Source organism: Equus caballus, chromosome 20, assembly GCF_041296265.1.
Source record: "Equus caballus isolate H_3958 breed thoroughbred chromosome 20, TB-T2T, whole genome shotgun sequence".
Lineage (NCBI taxonomy): Eukaryota > Metazoa > Chordata > Mammalia > Perissodactyla > Equidae > Equus > Equus caballus.
Genome location: NC_091703.1, coordinates 31,840,976 through 31,856,149, shown reverse-complemented (window position 1 = coordinate 31,856,149; position 15,174 = coordinate 31,840,976). Strand labels below are relative to the sequence as shown.

At 50.3% G+C, this 15,174-nt stretch overlaps 1 protein-coding gene across 5 annotated transcripts; it reads right to left on the bottom strand.

Moving 5' to 3' along the window:
• Nucleotides 1–385: 385 nt before the first annotated feature.
• On the bottom strand, nt 386–14,876 carry LOC100056309 (saoe class I histocompatibility antigen, A alpha chain). Of its 5 annotated transcripts, none has more exons than XM_070245066.1 (9): nt 14,585–14,740; nt 14,000–14,269; nt 13,477–13,752; nt 12,578–12,853; nt 12,345–12,449; nt 11,890–11,922; nt 11,699–11,746; nt 5,055–5,194; nt 386–3,036 (listed from the first exon to the last, which is right to left on the bottom strand). In XM_070245066.1, the coding sequence occupies exons 2-9, from the start codon at nt 14,115–14,117 to the stop codon at nt 3,004–3,006; spliced, it is 1,029 nt and encodes a 342-aa protein (XP_070101167.1). In that variant the 5' UTR covers nt 14,118–14,269; nt 14,585–14,740; the 3' UTR covers nt 386–3,003. The 5 variants fall into 5 exon arrangements, with proteins under 5 accessions (XP_070101167.1, XP_070101165.1, XP_070101166.1 ...); XM_070245064.1 differs by having other exon boundaries at nt 386–2,962; XM_070245065.1 differs by having other exon boundaries at nt 386–2,962; nt 14,000–14,414; nt 14,585–14,679.
• Between the last annotated feature and the right edge of the window lie 298 nt (nt 14,877–15,174).

Sequence of the window (15,174 nt, the reverse complement as noted above, 5' to 3'; positions counted from 1 at the left end):
CTTAGACAGGAGCAGGACCATCCATCATCACTGCTGTGAAGGCAGAGGATACAGGTACAGATGTGGGGTGTGGGGGGATGATGGTGCAGTTCTCCCCTAGTCCTTTTTTCTCTGAGTGAAAAGAGAAATAAGCTCATCACCTGAGAGTGGGGAGTGGGGAGTGGGGAGGGAGAGGAGGAGATTGAGGAGGGAGGAGAAAGTGAGAAATACCTCCCTCAGGAGGTGTGAGAGTGAACTGTGTCAGGAAATGGCATCTGGAGAGACCAGGGATGGGGGCCAATGAGCTCTGTGATCATCAATTTAGAGAGAGAGTTCCAGCACTGGGGCAGCAGCCGGGAGGATACATAATAGACTAAGAGAAAATGCAACAAAATATCTCCAAGTGTGAGGGTTAGAGTTATTTTTACTTTGTCATTTATAACCGTTAACATTTTATAATTTTCTACAGTGAATATACATTGTAAGATATGTATTGTATATTATACATATACATTATAATCAGAATAAAAAGGCTCTGTTTAAATTTTAAGAGGGAGGCAGATGGGTAGGAATAGTCCAGAGTTTGGGGCACAGAGCTCGAAGTGCTGGGCTCCATGTCTGGGCAATGAGCTCACAGAGCCTTTTCTCCATCTCTCAGGACGCTGCTCTCTGTGGACGCCAAGCAGGATCTTTCCCTTCTTTTTGGGGTGTGGTCATTCATTAGTATCTTGTCAGCTCTGTTGCTCTTCAGAAGATGGTTTTTGAAGTTTACATGGCATTTTTAGCTATTTTCAGTGGGAAGATTGGTCCATATATAATGTAGCCCAACTTTTTCAGAAATGGAAATTCTAAGGCAAAATAGTTGAGTGAAAAGATGATTGGTTCTTGAGCAGAGGATCAGAATTTCAGTCTTAACACATGATCTGAGGATGATCTGTCAAGTGTTTTATAAGTGTAAGCAATTTCAATGTAATTTATTTTTGAAAACATTATTCATACACATATGAGAGAATTCAAACAATACTCAAGAATATACAAAAGTAAATCACTCCTCCACCATCTTCCGTTCATCCAAGTCCTCTACCCAGAAACCATCACGGTTAGCAATTTCTCATTTATATTCCCAGAATATTTCTATGCATTAATGTATACTGTTATGTCAAGAAAAGGGCTCAAACCAGAGATTGAGAGAAATTGTTTGCAAATCACATATCTGATAAGGGACTTGTTTTAGAATATATATAGAACTCTTAAAACTCAACACTAATAAAACAAATAACAATTAAAAATTACCAAAAGTCTGAACAGTTACCTCACTAAAGAAAGTATAAGGGTGGCTAATAAATTTATGAGAAGATGCTCATGTCATATGTCATTAGGGAAGTACAAATGAAAACAACAATGATATACCACTACACACCTATTAGAATAGCCTAAATCCAAAAACTAGTAACGCCAAGTGCTGACCAGGATGTGGAGCAACAGGAACCCTCATTTATTGTGGGCAGGAATACAAACTAGCACAGCCACTACGGAAAATAGCAGTTTCTTATAAAGCTAAACATGGACTTACCATACAATCTACTGATCTCTCTCCTAGGTATTTATTTGAACTCATTTGAAAAATTATGTTTGCACAAAAACCTGCGTGTAAATGTTTATAGCAGAATACCCCTTAAGTGTGGGCTGTGCATAGTGACTTCCTTCCAAAGAGTACCATGTGGAAAGGGAGAAAGAAAAAAAGGAACTTCACGGAGAGAAACACTGGTGAAGGTTAACATCATCAGTGATCAATCAAGTGGGTATTACACACCCTTATATGTTGTGTTGAGAATGGCACTTCACCTCTGGGGTCTTCTTCCCAAAAACCTATTGCCCCAGTCAACCTAACTCAAATTGAGAGACAGTCTACAATATTGCTGAGCAGTACTCCTCAAAAATATCAAGGTCATTAAAGACAAGGAAAGTCTAAGAAACTGTCACAGCCAGAGGAGCCTGAAGGAGACGTGATTGGGACTTAGTGTGGTATGATGGATGGGATCCTGGCACAGAAAAAAGAAAAACTAATGAAATCCAAATAAAGTACACAGTTCAGTAATAATGTATTAATATTGCTTCAATAGTTGTGACAAATATTTTATAGTAATATAGATGTTACAACAGGGACAGCTGACTGTGGGACATACAGGAACTCTGTACTAACTTTGCGACTTTTCTGTAAATCTGAAGCTACGTATTCTAAAGTAAAAGAGTTTATCTTTTAAAACAACTCTCAGAAAAGGAAGAGAGAATGGAAGAAAAATATGATCTGCTTTTCAGTTTTCCAGGGTGTTGTCATCAAGGGACTGGAGAGAGAGGTTGTAGGAGAAAAGATGGAAGCCTTAGATGCAGGGCAGGGCTCCAGAGCTCCCCTCTCCTCCAATCGCTGTCCCACCCCCAAGCCTGGCCCCAGGGCTGCTCAGAGGCATCTTCATCCCCCATTGATGTCCAGCCTCCAGGTCAGCCACCTCTCCCTGACTGAGACCAAAGCCCATCCTCTCCTCTGGCTGTGGGAATAGGATAGAACGGAGAAGTGGAGGCCCAGTGTGACCACAGGGCTGAGGACAAAAGACCAGAGCTCCCCTATGGCCTCTTCCCCAGGACTTCCCGAGGGTCTCCCTGTGCTCCCAGCAGCAGGACAGGGTTGTGCACACAAGGGGGAGCCCCCATCCAGTGTCAGGTTCAGAGTCTGAATTTTTTGCCAAAATACATGTTGATGCAGACGTTTTCCTCCCCATTGAATGACCATGGACTTTGGCCTCAGGGAGGAGCAGATCTCCAGACCATAACACCTGGTTCTCAGGTCCAGGAGTCCACAAACATATTGAGTGCCTTCAGTCTCCAGGATGAGACCTTGAACCCCGGAGTCCCTGCCACTTGTTCCTGCTGCTGCTTCCAGAGATGAAGGCTTCTCCTCTTGGAAATCAACTTGAATTCTCCATCCCTAGGATAGGGTGGGAGGGGCGGAGGAGGAGGAAGAGATCCCTAGTGTAATGGCCTAGGAAGATGGGGAATCTCCTGGAGGAGTGAGGAGAGGGAGGAAACAGTGACATTAGGGAGATGGAGGCCAACAGGACTGGAGGGGGAGGAACCACAGAGGAGGGGGCAGGGGAAGGGGTCAGCTTGGTGGACATCGGGGTGGGAAGGACTGGATTCTGTGTGAGGAGAGGCACAGGGGCTTCTGTCTGGGGCACTGAGGTGTCTGTTTTCTCCTGGGTGGTAATTACGCAGGTGTTAGCTTTATAATTGGTCATTAAACTATATTTAGGTTTAGGCTTTTTTCCATACTTGCTGGTGTGGTATAACTCAAACACAGGGAAAAAAGGGACAAGAAGAAGAGAGGGGAGGTGATTAAGGGGCTTCCCCTCTTCCAGAGCAAGACCCTTCCCTCCACCCTCAACTTCTTTAGGCTTGAGTGACAGGGAGAATGAAGGAACTGAGAGCAGGGGAGAACAAGGCCTCTGTCACCCTGGAGGGGACAGCCTGGGCCTGTTTCCAGGGTTTCCAGAGTCCCACTCCCCGAGCCATGACTTAACAGCTGTGTCTGAGTTCATCCCCATTTCACAGCCCTCAGCTACCTGGACACCTTCTCTTTATTTGCTAAGACAGCAGGAACCAGGGCTCCCAGAAGATTGGCCCCTGGGCAAAGGACAGGGAGCTGTCCAGCTTCTGGAGGCCACTGGGACAGCGTTCCTGGAGCGCGGAGGGCAGGGTGTCGGATGGAGTCTGGAGACTACAGCGGGCTACAAGGAGGTCAGTGATGAGTCAGGGCCCAGGCTTCTGCCTAACATCTTCCAGGGAACTCCAATGTGTCCCACCCCCCTCCCCAGGCTTCCAGGACCCACATGTCCAAACACCACACCCAATGACGCCAAGAGTGGACACTTTTGTCCAGGCATCAGACCACTCACCCTCTTGGAGCCTGGAGGACAGCGTCTCCCTCTTCCCCCTCCCTAGAGCCCAGGACCCCAGCATTCTGCCTCTTCTTCCCCTTCTGGGACCAAAGCAGATATGGGCCTGCTGTCTAGATCTCTCACGCCCCTCTCCCTGCTACCTCCAAACCCCAAAATTACAGGTTTTGCTATCCTAGATGCAAAACTGATTTCTGGGCCTGCTGAATGACCTAGGAATTTGGGGGTCATGGGTCAGGGGACGGCTCCCCAAAGCCCCACAGGCTGCAGCTGAGCCCTGCCTTCAAGCCCGACACAATCAGAGGATTCAGCACATAAGTCTACCACCAGGAGGACTGCACTGTCTAAAACCCCACGACCTGGCTGGGTGCCCCTCTGGAGTGGAAGGGTCTGCAGAGGCAGCAGGTGCTCTGGCCTTGTGCTTTAGCTGCATGGGAAGTGTGGCGGGGCTCTGTGTGGCCTTCTGCCTGCTTGGCTCTGGCCTGGGATAAGCCAGTGAGCAGCTCCTCCCCCTCCCAACTGAAAGAGACACCCCCTCCTCCAATCACTTCCCAGGGAACTGCTCACTTCTCCTGTGTCAGTCTCAGCTTTGAGGAGATCTGGTCCCTATGCTTCTTCATTCATGAACAAATACTTATTTAGCATCTGCTCTGTGCCAGGCACTATCCTAGGTCCTTTGGGATATATCAAACCAACTCAGGCAAAATCCATGCCCTCACAGAGCTTACATGCTGAGAAGAACAGGGTAGGGAAGATGAGGGAGCTGGTTATAATTTTAAATATTATCCTCAGCGGAGGCTTTCCAGGGAGGTGACATTTGAGCTAAGTCCTGAAGGAGGTGAGGGAGTGAGCCCTGTGGTTATAGGGAGGAAGCGTGTTCTGGGATCACCCTCTGCACAGGCCTGGGGTTCTACTGGGGAAACGCTGAGGGGACAGCAGGAATGGGAGTGGGCAGACTTCAGGAAGGACTTCCTGCAGAGGAATTATGGGGATCTGGGTTTGTACATCTCATGACCTGCTCCCCATTTGTGAGATTCACGGAATCCTGGAGACTAGAGGAGGATGAAGGGCCTGTGAGCGGAAGAAAGTTGGGAGAGGAGGGAGGAAGCTGAGGTGGGGTCCTACCCACAGCACTGTCTCTGTGCTCACTCTCTCCTGCATCCAGTGTGAGGGGTAAGAGATTTTGATGTGGTCAGCAAATCCTAGGATAGCTGGATCTGGATGAAGGTCACCACATGGCAGGACATAAAATATTGCTTCATTACCTGTGACAAATGAATGACAACAATGTAAGATGTTAACAGGGGAAACTGAGTGGGATATACAGAAACTCTGCACGACCTTCTCAACTTTTCTGTAAATTTAACAGTATTCTAAAATATTAAAGTTTATATTTAAAATAGCCCACAGAAAAGGTATAGGTTGTGGGGGAAAAAAATTAACTCTGGTTTTCCAGGGGGTTGCTATCAAGTGGCTGGAGAGAGGGGTTGTGGGGTGAAGAGATGAAAACGTTAGAGACAGGTAGGGCTCCTGAGCTCTCCTCTCTTCTGATCTCCGTGGAGTCTAGGACTCCTCACAAAGCATCTTCATCCTGAGACTGAAGCCCAGCATCCGAGTCAGCCAGCTCTTCCCGACTCAGGTCACTGCCCAGTCCCCTCCACTGCTGCTCCATTAGACTCTGAGAGCAGTGTGGTGGCGCCCCTGTGTGGCCACAGGGCTGAGGACAGACAAGGGGAGCCTGCCTTTCTCCTACTCAGCCAGGACCTCCACAGATTCTCCCTTGGCTCCCAGAAGGTGCACAGGGCTCTGCCCATAAGGGGGCGACGCCAGCCTGTGTCAGGTTCTAAGTCCACTGATGTCTCCCCAGCATTGAGTGATCCTGGACTCCCGCCTCAGGGCAGAGCCAGGTCTCCAGGTCATAACATCTGGTTCCCAGGTCCAGGATGGGCCCCCAAATATACTGTGTGCCGTTAATCTCCTGAGATGGGACCTTGGACTCCAGGATCCCTGTCACTTGTTTCTGCTGCTGCTTCCAGGATGAAGGCACCTATTGCTGGGAATCAACTCTGGGTTCTCCAACTCTAGTATGAGAAGAGGGGACAAGGAGAGTGCCCAGGACACCAGCTAGTAAGATGCGGAGGCTCCTGGAGAAGTGAAAAGAGGGAGGAAATAGGGTCATTAGGGGGATAGAGGCTGAAAGTAGTGCAGGGAGAGGAACCAGAGAGGAGAGGGGCAGGGGCAGGGGTCAGCTGAGTGGACACCTGTGTGCGAAGGGATGGGTTCTGTGTGGGGAGAGGGGCTCCTGGCTGGGGCGCCGAGGTCTCTATTTTTCACCAGCATGGTAATTACACAGGTGTTGGCTCTATAAATGATCAGTAAACTATACTTAAGTTTTGGGCATTTTTCTGTACTTGCACGGATGGTATAATTCAAACATACACACATGCACACACACACACGTGCGGACGAACGGAGAAAAGAGACGAAGGGAGGCCTGGTGATTAAGGAGATTCCACCTCTTCCAGAGCCAGAACACCCCCCTCGATTCCCCAGTGCTAGGATGGCAGGGAGAATCAAGGAGCCAAGAGGAGGAGAGAACAAGGCCTGTGTCGCCGTGGAGGGACCAGCCCTGGGTCCTGATTCTGGGGTTTCCAGGGCCCCATTCCCTGCACTATGACTTCACAGGTGAGTTTGTGTCCAGCCGTGGCTCCTAGCGCTTGGCAACCTGGAGAGCCCCTCTTGCATATTGTAATCTCTATAGATACCTACTATAAAAAATAATGTAAAAAAAAAAGCTAACGGCAAAATTAAAATGGAACTCTAAAAATATATAAATAACTTAAAAAATCATCTTTGTTTTCTAGGAGAGTTGCAGTGCTCTCAAGAGTTCTTGTTTGGCAGCCTTTTCCCATCAGGACTTTGAATAGGTCACTCCAATTTCTTCCGGCCTCCATTGCTTTTAATGAGAAACCAGCCATCAATCACATAGTTGCTCCCCTGTGCATTAGTCATCTACTGGTTTGTAACAAGTACTCCAAAATTAAGCAGCTTGAAACAACAAAGATTTATCATCTTACACGTTTCCAGTGGGTGAGGGAAGAAGGAGCGGCTTAGCTTGGTGGTCCTAGCTCTGGGTCTCATAAGGTTGCAATCAAGATGTCGGCCAGAACAGAAAGGCTTGATTAGCATGAAAGGACCCACTTCAAAGCCCATTCGTGTGGTTGTTGGCAAAAGCTTCAGCTCCTTGCCATGTGGGTGTCTCCTTAGCTGAATGTCCACACAACATGGCAGGTGACTTACCCCAGATTGAGTGACCAGGAGAGTAGACCAGGCAGGAAATCACAGTGCCTTTTAAGACCCAGTCTCTGAAGTTGCACACTGTCACTTCTGCTGTATTCTATCCGTTAGGAATGAGCCAATAAGCCTGACCCACACTCACAGGGAGGGGAATTGTCACTGCCTCTTGAGTATCAAAGAAATTGTGGACATTTGAAAACCACCACAGTCCACCTTCTGGGCACTAATTATTTGCATCCCTCCCACATGCAAAATCAGCTCACTCCAACACAAGGGCCCCCAAAGTCTCATTCCATTACAGAATCAGCGTAAAGTCCAGAATGTCATCATCTAAATCAGGATCAGGCACAGATGAGTGTCCTCGTGTATTCATGCAAATGAAGCCCTTCAAGGACAGTTCCTCATGGAATGAAGGCCTGTGAAGTAAAGAGGCAAGTTATCTGCTCCCCTCCCCCAACAGACCTGATATACAATGGTGGGACAGGCATAGGATAACCGCTATACACAACTAAAAAGGGGGAAATGGGAGGCACAAAGAGCCGCCAGTCCATCGCAATGTTCAAATACACTTAGGCAAACTGGAATTTTTTGTTCTTTTTCCATCCCTCACCCCCAACGTCTACTCTTAGAACCTGTACCCTCTTCCCACCTTAGAAGAATTCCACACTTAAAGTCTTGGAAGGAGGCAGAGACCATTTCCCTCCACAAGAGAGGAAAACCCACTTTCCCAAACATTCTTGGTCACGGTGTGAAGCTCCATCAAGCAGGTGACCACATGCTGGACTCTGACTCAGGATGTGGTGACACAGAGAAGCTGGGACAGTGCAGAATGCATTTGGCAAAGGTGGTGTGAGTGGCAGTATGTCATCCAATTGCCAAGACAAGCAATGATAGCAGTCCTAGCCCAGTGGGGCTGCATCAGGGGTGTCACTGGGGTGAGTAGTGGCATCTATACACAGCTGTAGGGGCAGTGGTTCCTACGTGGGACCTGGCCAAGGCTGGATGGATTCTGTTCCTGGCCGTGTAGCCTCAAGCTTGTTCTATGGCTTTCCTTGAAATAAAATGAGATCCAGAACTGTGTATATATATATATAATATTCATTTTTATTTTAAGTAGAAAAACTTGGATTCCATTGTGTACACAAAGAAATAAATCCATCTAGGGAATAGGTTCAGAGAGCGAGGATTCAGAGATTTTCTTTTGCTGAACTGATAACCATTCCTCATTTCCACCTGGCTACGCCCCATGGTAGAAGAAACAACACATATCTCCCAGCATATGTCTTGTCTTTTTCTCCCCAGGAGAAAACAATATTTAAATGTGGATTTAAGACCCCTCCCCACCTTGAGTGCTCTTTGATCACTAACCTCAGCGGTTCCCAATCTGGCTGAGCCCCAGGATTACTTGTGGGCTTGTTACAAAATACTCAGGCCTCTCCCCAGACCCACCATCTTAGAATGTTGGGCACAGAGTCCTGGAATCACTTCTTTAACAAGCTACATGTGAGGCTGATGCACAGCCTGGGAGAATCCTGGTCTACACTCTGCTACTAAATGTGTGATCTGAAGACCAGCAGCATCAGCACCAACCCTGCTATATATACAGACTTTCACACTCTACTCCAGACTCTGAATCTTAACCAGATGTCCAGGAGATTCCTGTACACAGGAAAGTTTGTGACTCCCTGGTCTAGAGCCTTCTAGACACAGTGTCAGAACTGTTCAGTCCACCCTGTGCATGTGGTCTGATCAGAGCCCTTAGCACTGGGGTTCAGTCCTTGTTCCTTTCTCTTCTATAGCCATCACTCCCTTGGTGACCCATCCATTCTCAAGGCTTTAAATATCATTTTTATGGTATCATCTCCCAAATTTATTTCTCCAGCCCAGACATCTCTCCTAAACTCCGGACTCCTCTGTCCAACTGCCAGCTTACTTGCATTTCTAATAAATATGTGAAATTCAACATTTCCTAACTGGATGATGCCACTTCCTCAAAATTAATCTGTCCAGAGTCTTCCCCATTTCCACTGAAGGTGCTCCATATTTTTCCACTTGCACCATCTGAAATTTTGGGTGTGATTTCTCTTTCTTATAACCTAGATTTAATCTATTAGGAAATGCTGTAAAGCTCATCTTCAAACATACCCAGAATCTGATCACTTCCTATTACTGTCCCTGCTCTCATCCCAGACAAAGCAAGCAACCTCTCTAGCCTGGACATGGCACTAGTTTCCTGCAGTTTTCTCTGTGTCACTTGCCCTTCACCTCTCAGTTCTGTTCTCAGCACAGCACCAGAGTGATGCTTCTAAAGAGAAGTTGTATCAGGTCAACCATGTTCAAAACCATCTTGTAACTCCACATCCTACTCAGAGAAAAGGTGAAACTCTTCTAACGTCCTCCAGGCCTACGTGGTCTGGCCGCACCTCTATCTCATCTCGATTGCTCTCTGCTCCAGCCACACGGGCCTCCTCCCTCTTTCCAGGACACACAGACACATTCCTGCCCTAGCGCATCCACACTGGAGGTTCCCTGCCTGGAAAGAACTTCCCCCAGACATCCTCATGGACAACCTTCGTGTCCTTCAAATGTTTCCTCAAGGTCACTTTCCCAGTGAGGCCCTCACTGACCACTCTAGTAAAACAGCCATCTTCTCTGTCCCCACACACTTACACTCTGGGTCACCTTCCTCAAAGCACTTACAACTTATAACATAAACACTTCCCTTATTCACTATGCTTATAGCACACAGTCTGCCCCTCCCCACGAGAACACATGCTCCACAAAACCAGCCAATTTTTGCCTGTTTTTAGTTCACTGAGGTTTCCTAGATGCAAAATTAGTTTGTCATATATCTGGCAAACAACAATCATCAGTTGAATGAATGATGAGTGTAGAGCACCTCCCTATTCTACAGACAGTATCTTTATTAATGTAACCTCAGGCCACATGCTATTTTGTGGCAACTACAGCACAATGTCTACTCACACTGACATCAGTGCCGCCTGTATCTTTCTCACAAGCGCTGCTCTCCCCTCTCTCCCACAGCTGCCCTGCTGCACACTCACACACAATTATATTTCTTTCTTCAGGAAAGACAATCCTATGCTTATGGGTCCTATTTTCCAATCAATCGTGAGTTTGGATCAAAGCCAGCACTAGGGTGACTAGAGTTAACGGCAGGGAGAGAGGGGGCAGGCTGCAGAGAAGACAGAAACCCAACAGGAATTTATCTAAGATGAGGAACTAATGAATCCTTCCTCTTTACTAATTCTAGAATCTGGTTCCTTAAAAAGAGGTAAAAGATGGAAAAAATATTCTGGAAACAGCCCTAGAAGGAGGGCAAGAGCTGGATAAGTCTAAAAATTCATCTCTCAATACTACAGACTTCTGTGTGCAGGGTCCACCTAGGCCTTGTGGGGACAATGACAGGTCAAATGGCTCCTGCTGCTGTCAGAGATGGGGGACACCCAGAAGAGAATGAGACCAGGACTCTAAACATGAACAAGAACAGGCATAATCCAAAAAAAAACCCCTAAGAAACAAAGTATAAACACACAAAAGGTAGGGGCTGAGGGCCAGACCCAGGCCTGAGCCTAGGCTGACCTGGCCACAGGAAGCCCTCACTGCCCACAGTCCTGAAGACACGACAATGCCCAGGTGATGTCCTCATCCCTGTGATCACAGGTACTGATGGAATAAGGTTCTATACAAGGAGCCAGAACAAAGGAGCAGAAAGATGCGCCAGGCAAGGAATGACAACATCACAGCCCATGATGCACTCAGCACTGACTGGGCACAGGCCCCATCCATGCTCAGCTCCTCAGAGCCTTCTCCTGTCCCCACCTGCAACTGACTCAGCACAGCAAACACACGGATTCCGGAAGGTTCTCAGTGCTTCCGTTTATTTCCTCTCTCAAACTTTAGGAAATTTCTCCTTTAATTAACACATCAATCCCTTATCACAAGAATTAGAAAAAACAAATTCATATCCAGATTTGTATTATCAATAAGGAAGCAGGTCACCGGTACTCAGCACAACATCAAGTTCAGACAGAGATGGAGACAGTCCAGGCCCGACTCTGCTGGAACAGGAAAGTGGATCAGGGAAAGAACATAGATCAGTGTGGGGAGAGGGTCATGGAGGGCAGGGGTGGGCCAGTCTCTCCACCTGCTCTCGTTATGCTAACAGGAACCCAGACACATTCAGATGCCAATGTAGAAAGAGAAGTCAGGGGATCTTGAATTCACAAAGCAGAGGTATGAACAAATCTTGTATCACTCGGTCTCCCATAAGGCATCTGCCTCACACTATGAAAGAGAATAATGATAAACAAATTCAGGCCAGTCACATACATGCTGACATTCTCAACAGCCCTCAGTATGCTCAAAATGTCCCCTTCAAAGAATCCCCAAACCCAGGTCCATCCCCTCTCCCCAACACCCCTCCCCACTTCAGGCCTCCAGAGGCTCACCTTTAGGATCCATGAGAGACACATCAGAGCCCTGGGCACTGTCATTGTCTGGGGTAGAACAAAACCAGATTTCGTCAGAGCCCACAGGAGATGAGACTAAAGGAGGAACTATGGGCTGGGTGAGCTCCCTCATGGGCTCCTGTCTGCACTATCCCAAGGGTCTCAGGGATGAACCCCCCACTCAAACTTACTTGCAGCCTGAGCGTAGCTCCTTCCTTTTCCACCTGTGGGAAGATAACAGGTAGAAGACTAGGTCATGAGATACTAGAGGAACCCCCTAGTCCTGGACCACAGAGAGGCTTCCAGAAATGTGACTGAAAACCCAGGGCAGGGTCGGGAAACACAAAGAAATGAGATGTGTGGGGACTGCACCAACTACCCTCCTGGAGGTCCGTCCTCAGCAGGGCCCTCCCCTCTGACCTTCAACTGCTGGGAATCAGGTCCCCAGCACCAGAATTATCGAGGTGAAAAAATCTTTCTGTCATTTTCACAAGAGCTTTACAGAAGAGCATTAGCAATCAGCTCCAGAGTGGCAAGCACATGTGTGTGGGTGGTACCTCCCCTTAATGACACAGGGCAACCTCCACCTGGGGCTTAAAATCCCCCAGTGAGACAAGAAAACTCAGATCCCCACTCCCTTCCCTACCTGAGTGTTTCTTCCTCCAGATCACAGCTCCAGTCACCACAGCAACAAGGAGACCCAGGCCAGCAATGACGCCCACGATGAGGATGGTGGGCTGAGGCGGCGGCTCTGGGAAGGGAAGGGAAAGGAAGGTGAGGGCCCTGACCCCAGGCCTCAGCCCTGACCCTGCTGAAGGTCTCCAGAAGGGCTCCTGATTTCCCTGAGAAGAGACTCTGAGCCCACGGCTCCCTCCTTACCCCATCTCCGGGTGACGGGCTCAGCCAGCCCCTCGTGCTGCACATGGCACGTGTATCTCTGCTCCTCCCCAGAAGGCACCACTACAGCCGGCCACTTCTGGAAGGTCCCGTCCCCTCCAGGCCTGGTCTCCACAAGCTCCGTGTCCTGGGTCAGGTCCTCCCCATCACGCTGCCAGGACAGGGTGATCTCCGCAGGGTAGAAGTCCAGGGCCCAGCACTTCAGGGTGACCTCACGGTCAGAGATGGGATGGTGGGTCACGTGTGTCTTTGGGGGGTCTGAGGAGAAGGATCAGAAAATTCACCTTGAGTTACCTCCATGGGCCACTGAAGCAGCACTCATGTGACCATCCTGAAAACTGACAGGACAACTGGTTTGGAAGGAGGAAGAACAAAACGCAGACAGCAGCCTGGACTTGGGGATATGCGACAATCTCAGACCCCTTGGAAAGTTCTAGAATCAGGGTGACGGCCCAGGGTAGGAGGCTCCAGGTCTCAAAAGAGGAGAACACAGATTTCTGGTCCTGACGTGGGTGGAGGGTGAACGACTCAGAAAAGCTGGAGTCAAAGTCACACAGATGTTCTCAGGTCGAGAACAAGGCCTTGAGAGAGAAAGTCAGGGTTCACAAGGTGGCTGCTAGGGTCAAAGGGAACCAATCACGGTGATTTCAGGGATCATCTCCCCTCCTATTCCTGAAGAAAATGGATTCCTTAACCGTCCTTTAGAGAAAGGCGGGCCTCTCTCTTTGCTTTCTGGGTAACTCATTACAGAACATGAAAACCTGGGTGGATTCCTCCCCCTCCTGAGGAGCAGTATTCTGACACTGATCCCATTTCCCCTCTTTGTGGGAAGCCAGCCCGGCCCGAGACGAGAGAGAGTGGGTCCCCGTGTCCCCTCGTACCCGCGCGCTGCAGCGTCTCCTTCCCGTTCTCCAGGTGTCTGCGGAGCCACTTCACGCACGGGCCCTCCAGGTAGTTCCTTTCTTGCTCCGCCGCTCCGGCCGCCTCCCACTTGCGCCGGGTGATCTGAGCCGCCGCGTCCGCCGCGGTCCAGGAGCGCAGGTCCTCGTTCAGGGCGATGTAATCGGCGCCGTCGTAAGCGAACTGACTGTACCCGCGGAGGAGGCGCCCGTCCGGCCCCACGTCGCAGCCATACATCCACTGGAAGGTGTGAGACCCTGACCCCGCCCCGAGGTCAGCCCCGCCCCCTCTGCCCCGCTCCCGGCCCCGCCCCCGCCCCCCCGCAGAGATTAAACCTAAACTGAAAATGAAACCGCGGCAAAGTTCCCGCCGGCTCTTCCCGGGTCGGGGGCCGGGCGGGTCCCGCAGCCTCGGGGTGAATCTCGGACGCAGAGACTCGGGGAGACCCCGGCCCGTCCGTGGGGATGGGGGATCGCGACCTGGACCCGGGCCCGCGTCGCTCACCGGCCTCGCTCTGGTTGTAGTAGCCGAGCGCGATCCGCAGGTTCCCTCGGAAAGTCTGTGCGGTGCCCTTGGCGTTCCGCGTGCTCATCTCCCAATACTCCGGCCCCACCTGCTCCATCCATGGCGCCCGCGGCTCCGCCCTCGGACTCGCGGCGTCGCTGTCGAACCGCTCCAACTGCGTGTCGTCCACGTAGCCGACTTAGAGGTACCGGGCCTCCCCGCGGCCGGGCCGGGACACGGCGGTGTTGAAATACCTCATGGAGTGGGAGCCTGGGGGCGGGGAGGGCTGAGACCCGGCCGACCCTCCTCCCGGCGCGGGTCCCGGGTCCCAGGGTGATGGGGTCGTGAGACGGAAAAGGGGCGGCGGACGGAGAAGCGCGGGAGACCCCAGTGGGTGAGAGGAGAGGGCGGGAGACTGGGGTGTAAGGAGAGGGGTCAGGACGCGGCGGGGCCGAGGAGGGGCGGGGTGGGCCGATCTGGGGCTGGGTCCGCGGAGACGCGCCTTCCCCGGGGGTCCTGCCCCCAGCCGCACGGTCCCCTCGCTGCGAACCCCCAGAGACCGTTTCCTCCCTACCCCGCACTCACCCGCCCAGGTCTCGGTCAGGGTCAGGGCCCCCGAGAGCAGCAGGAGGAAGGTTGGGGGCATCATGACCAACATCCTCGCCGTCTGGGGAGAATCTGAGTTCCGCACGACGGTGGCGACTTTATAATCGGGAACCGGGGCGACGCTGATTGGCTTCTGTAGAAACAGGACACGCAGTGGGAGTGAGAACTCGGGCCGCGTCATGAGTCTCCAGGCAGGAGGAGCTGACACAGGTTGTGAGAGGGGGAAGTGAAACTCAGGGAGACGGGGACTCCCCAACACTGACCTGCAGACTCCGCCCTAGGACCTGAGACCCTAAGAGCCAAGTCCGGGGACCTGGGACTTTGTCCTGACCCCTCTCCTCCTGCACCGAGAGCTCTTTGTCACACCGTCTCCCTGAGTCCTGGCCCGGGGGCTGTTTGAGTCAGCGATTCTCAAGCACTTTGGTTTCAGGATATCCATACAGTCTTCAAATTAGCGAGGGCCCCAAGGGGAATTTTGTTTATCTTGGTTATATCTATCCGTATTTACCAACTAGGAATAAAAATTTTTCAATGCTTTTATTAATTTCTTTAGAGTAACATTCTTAAGC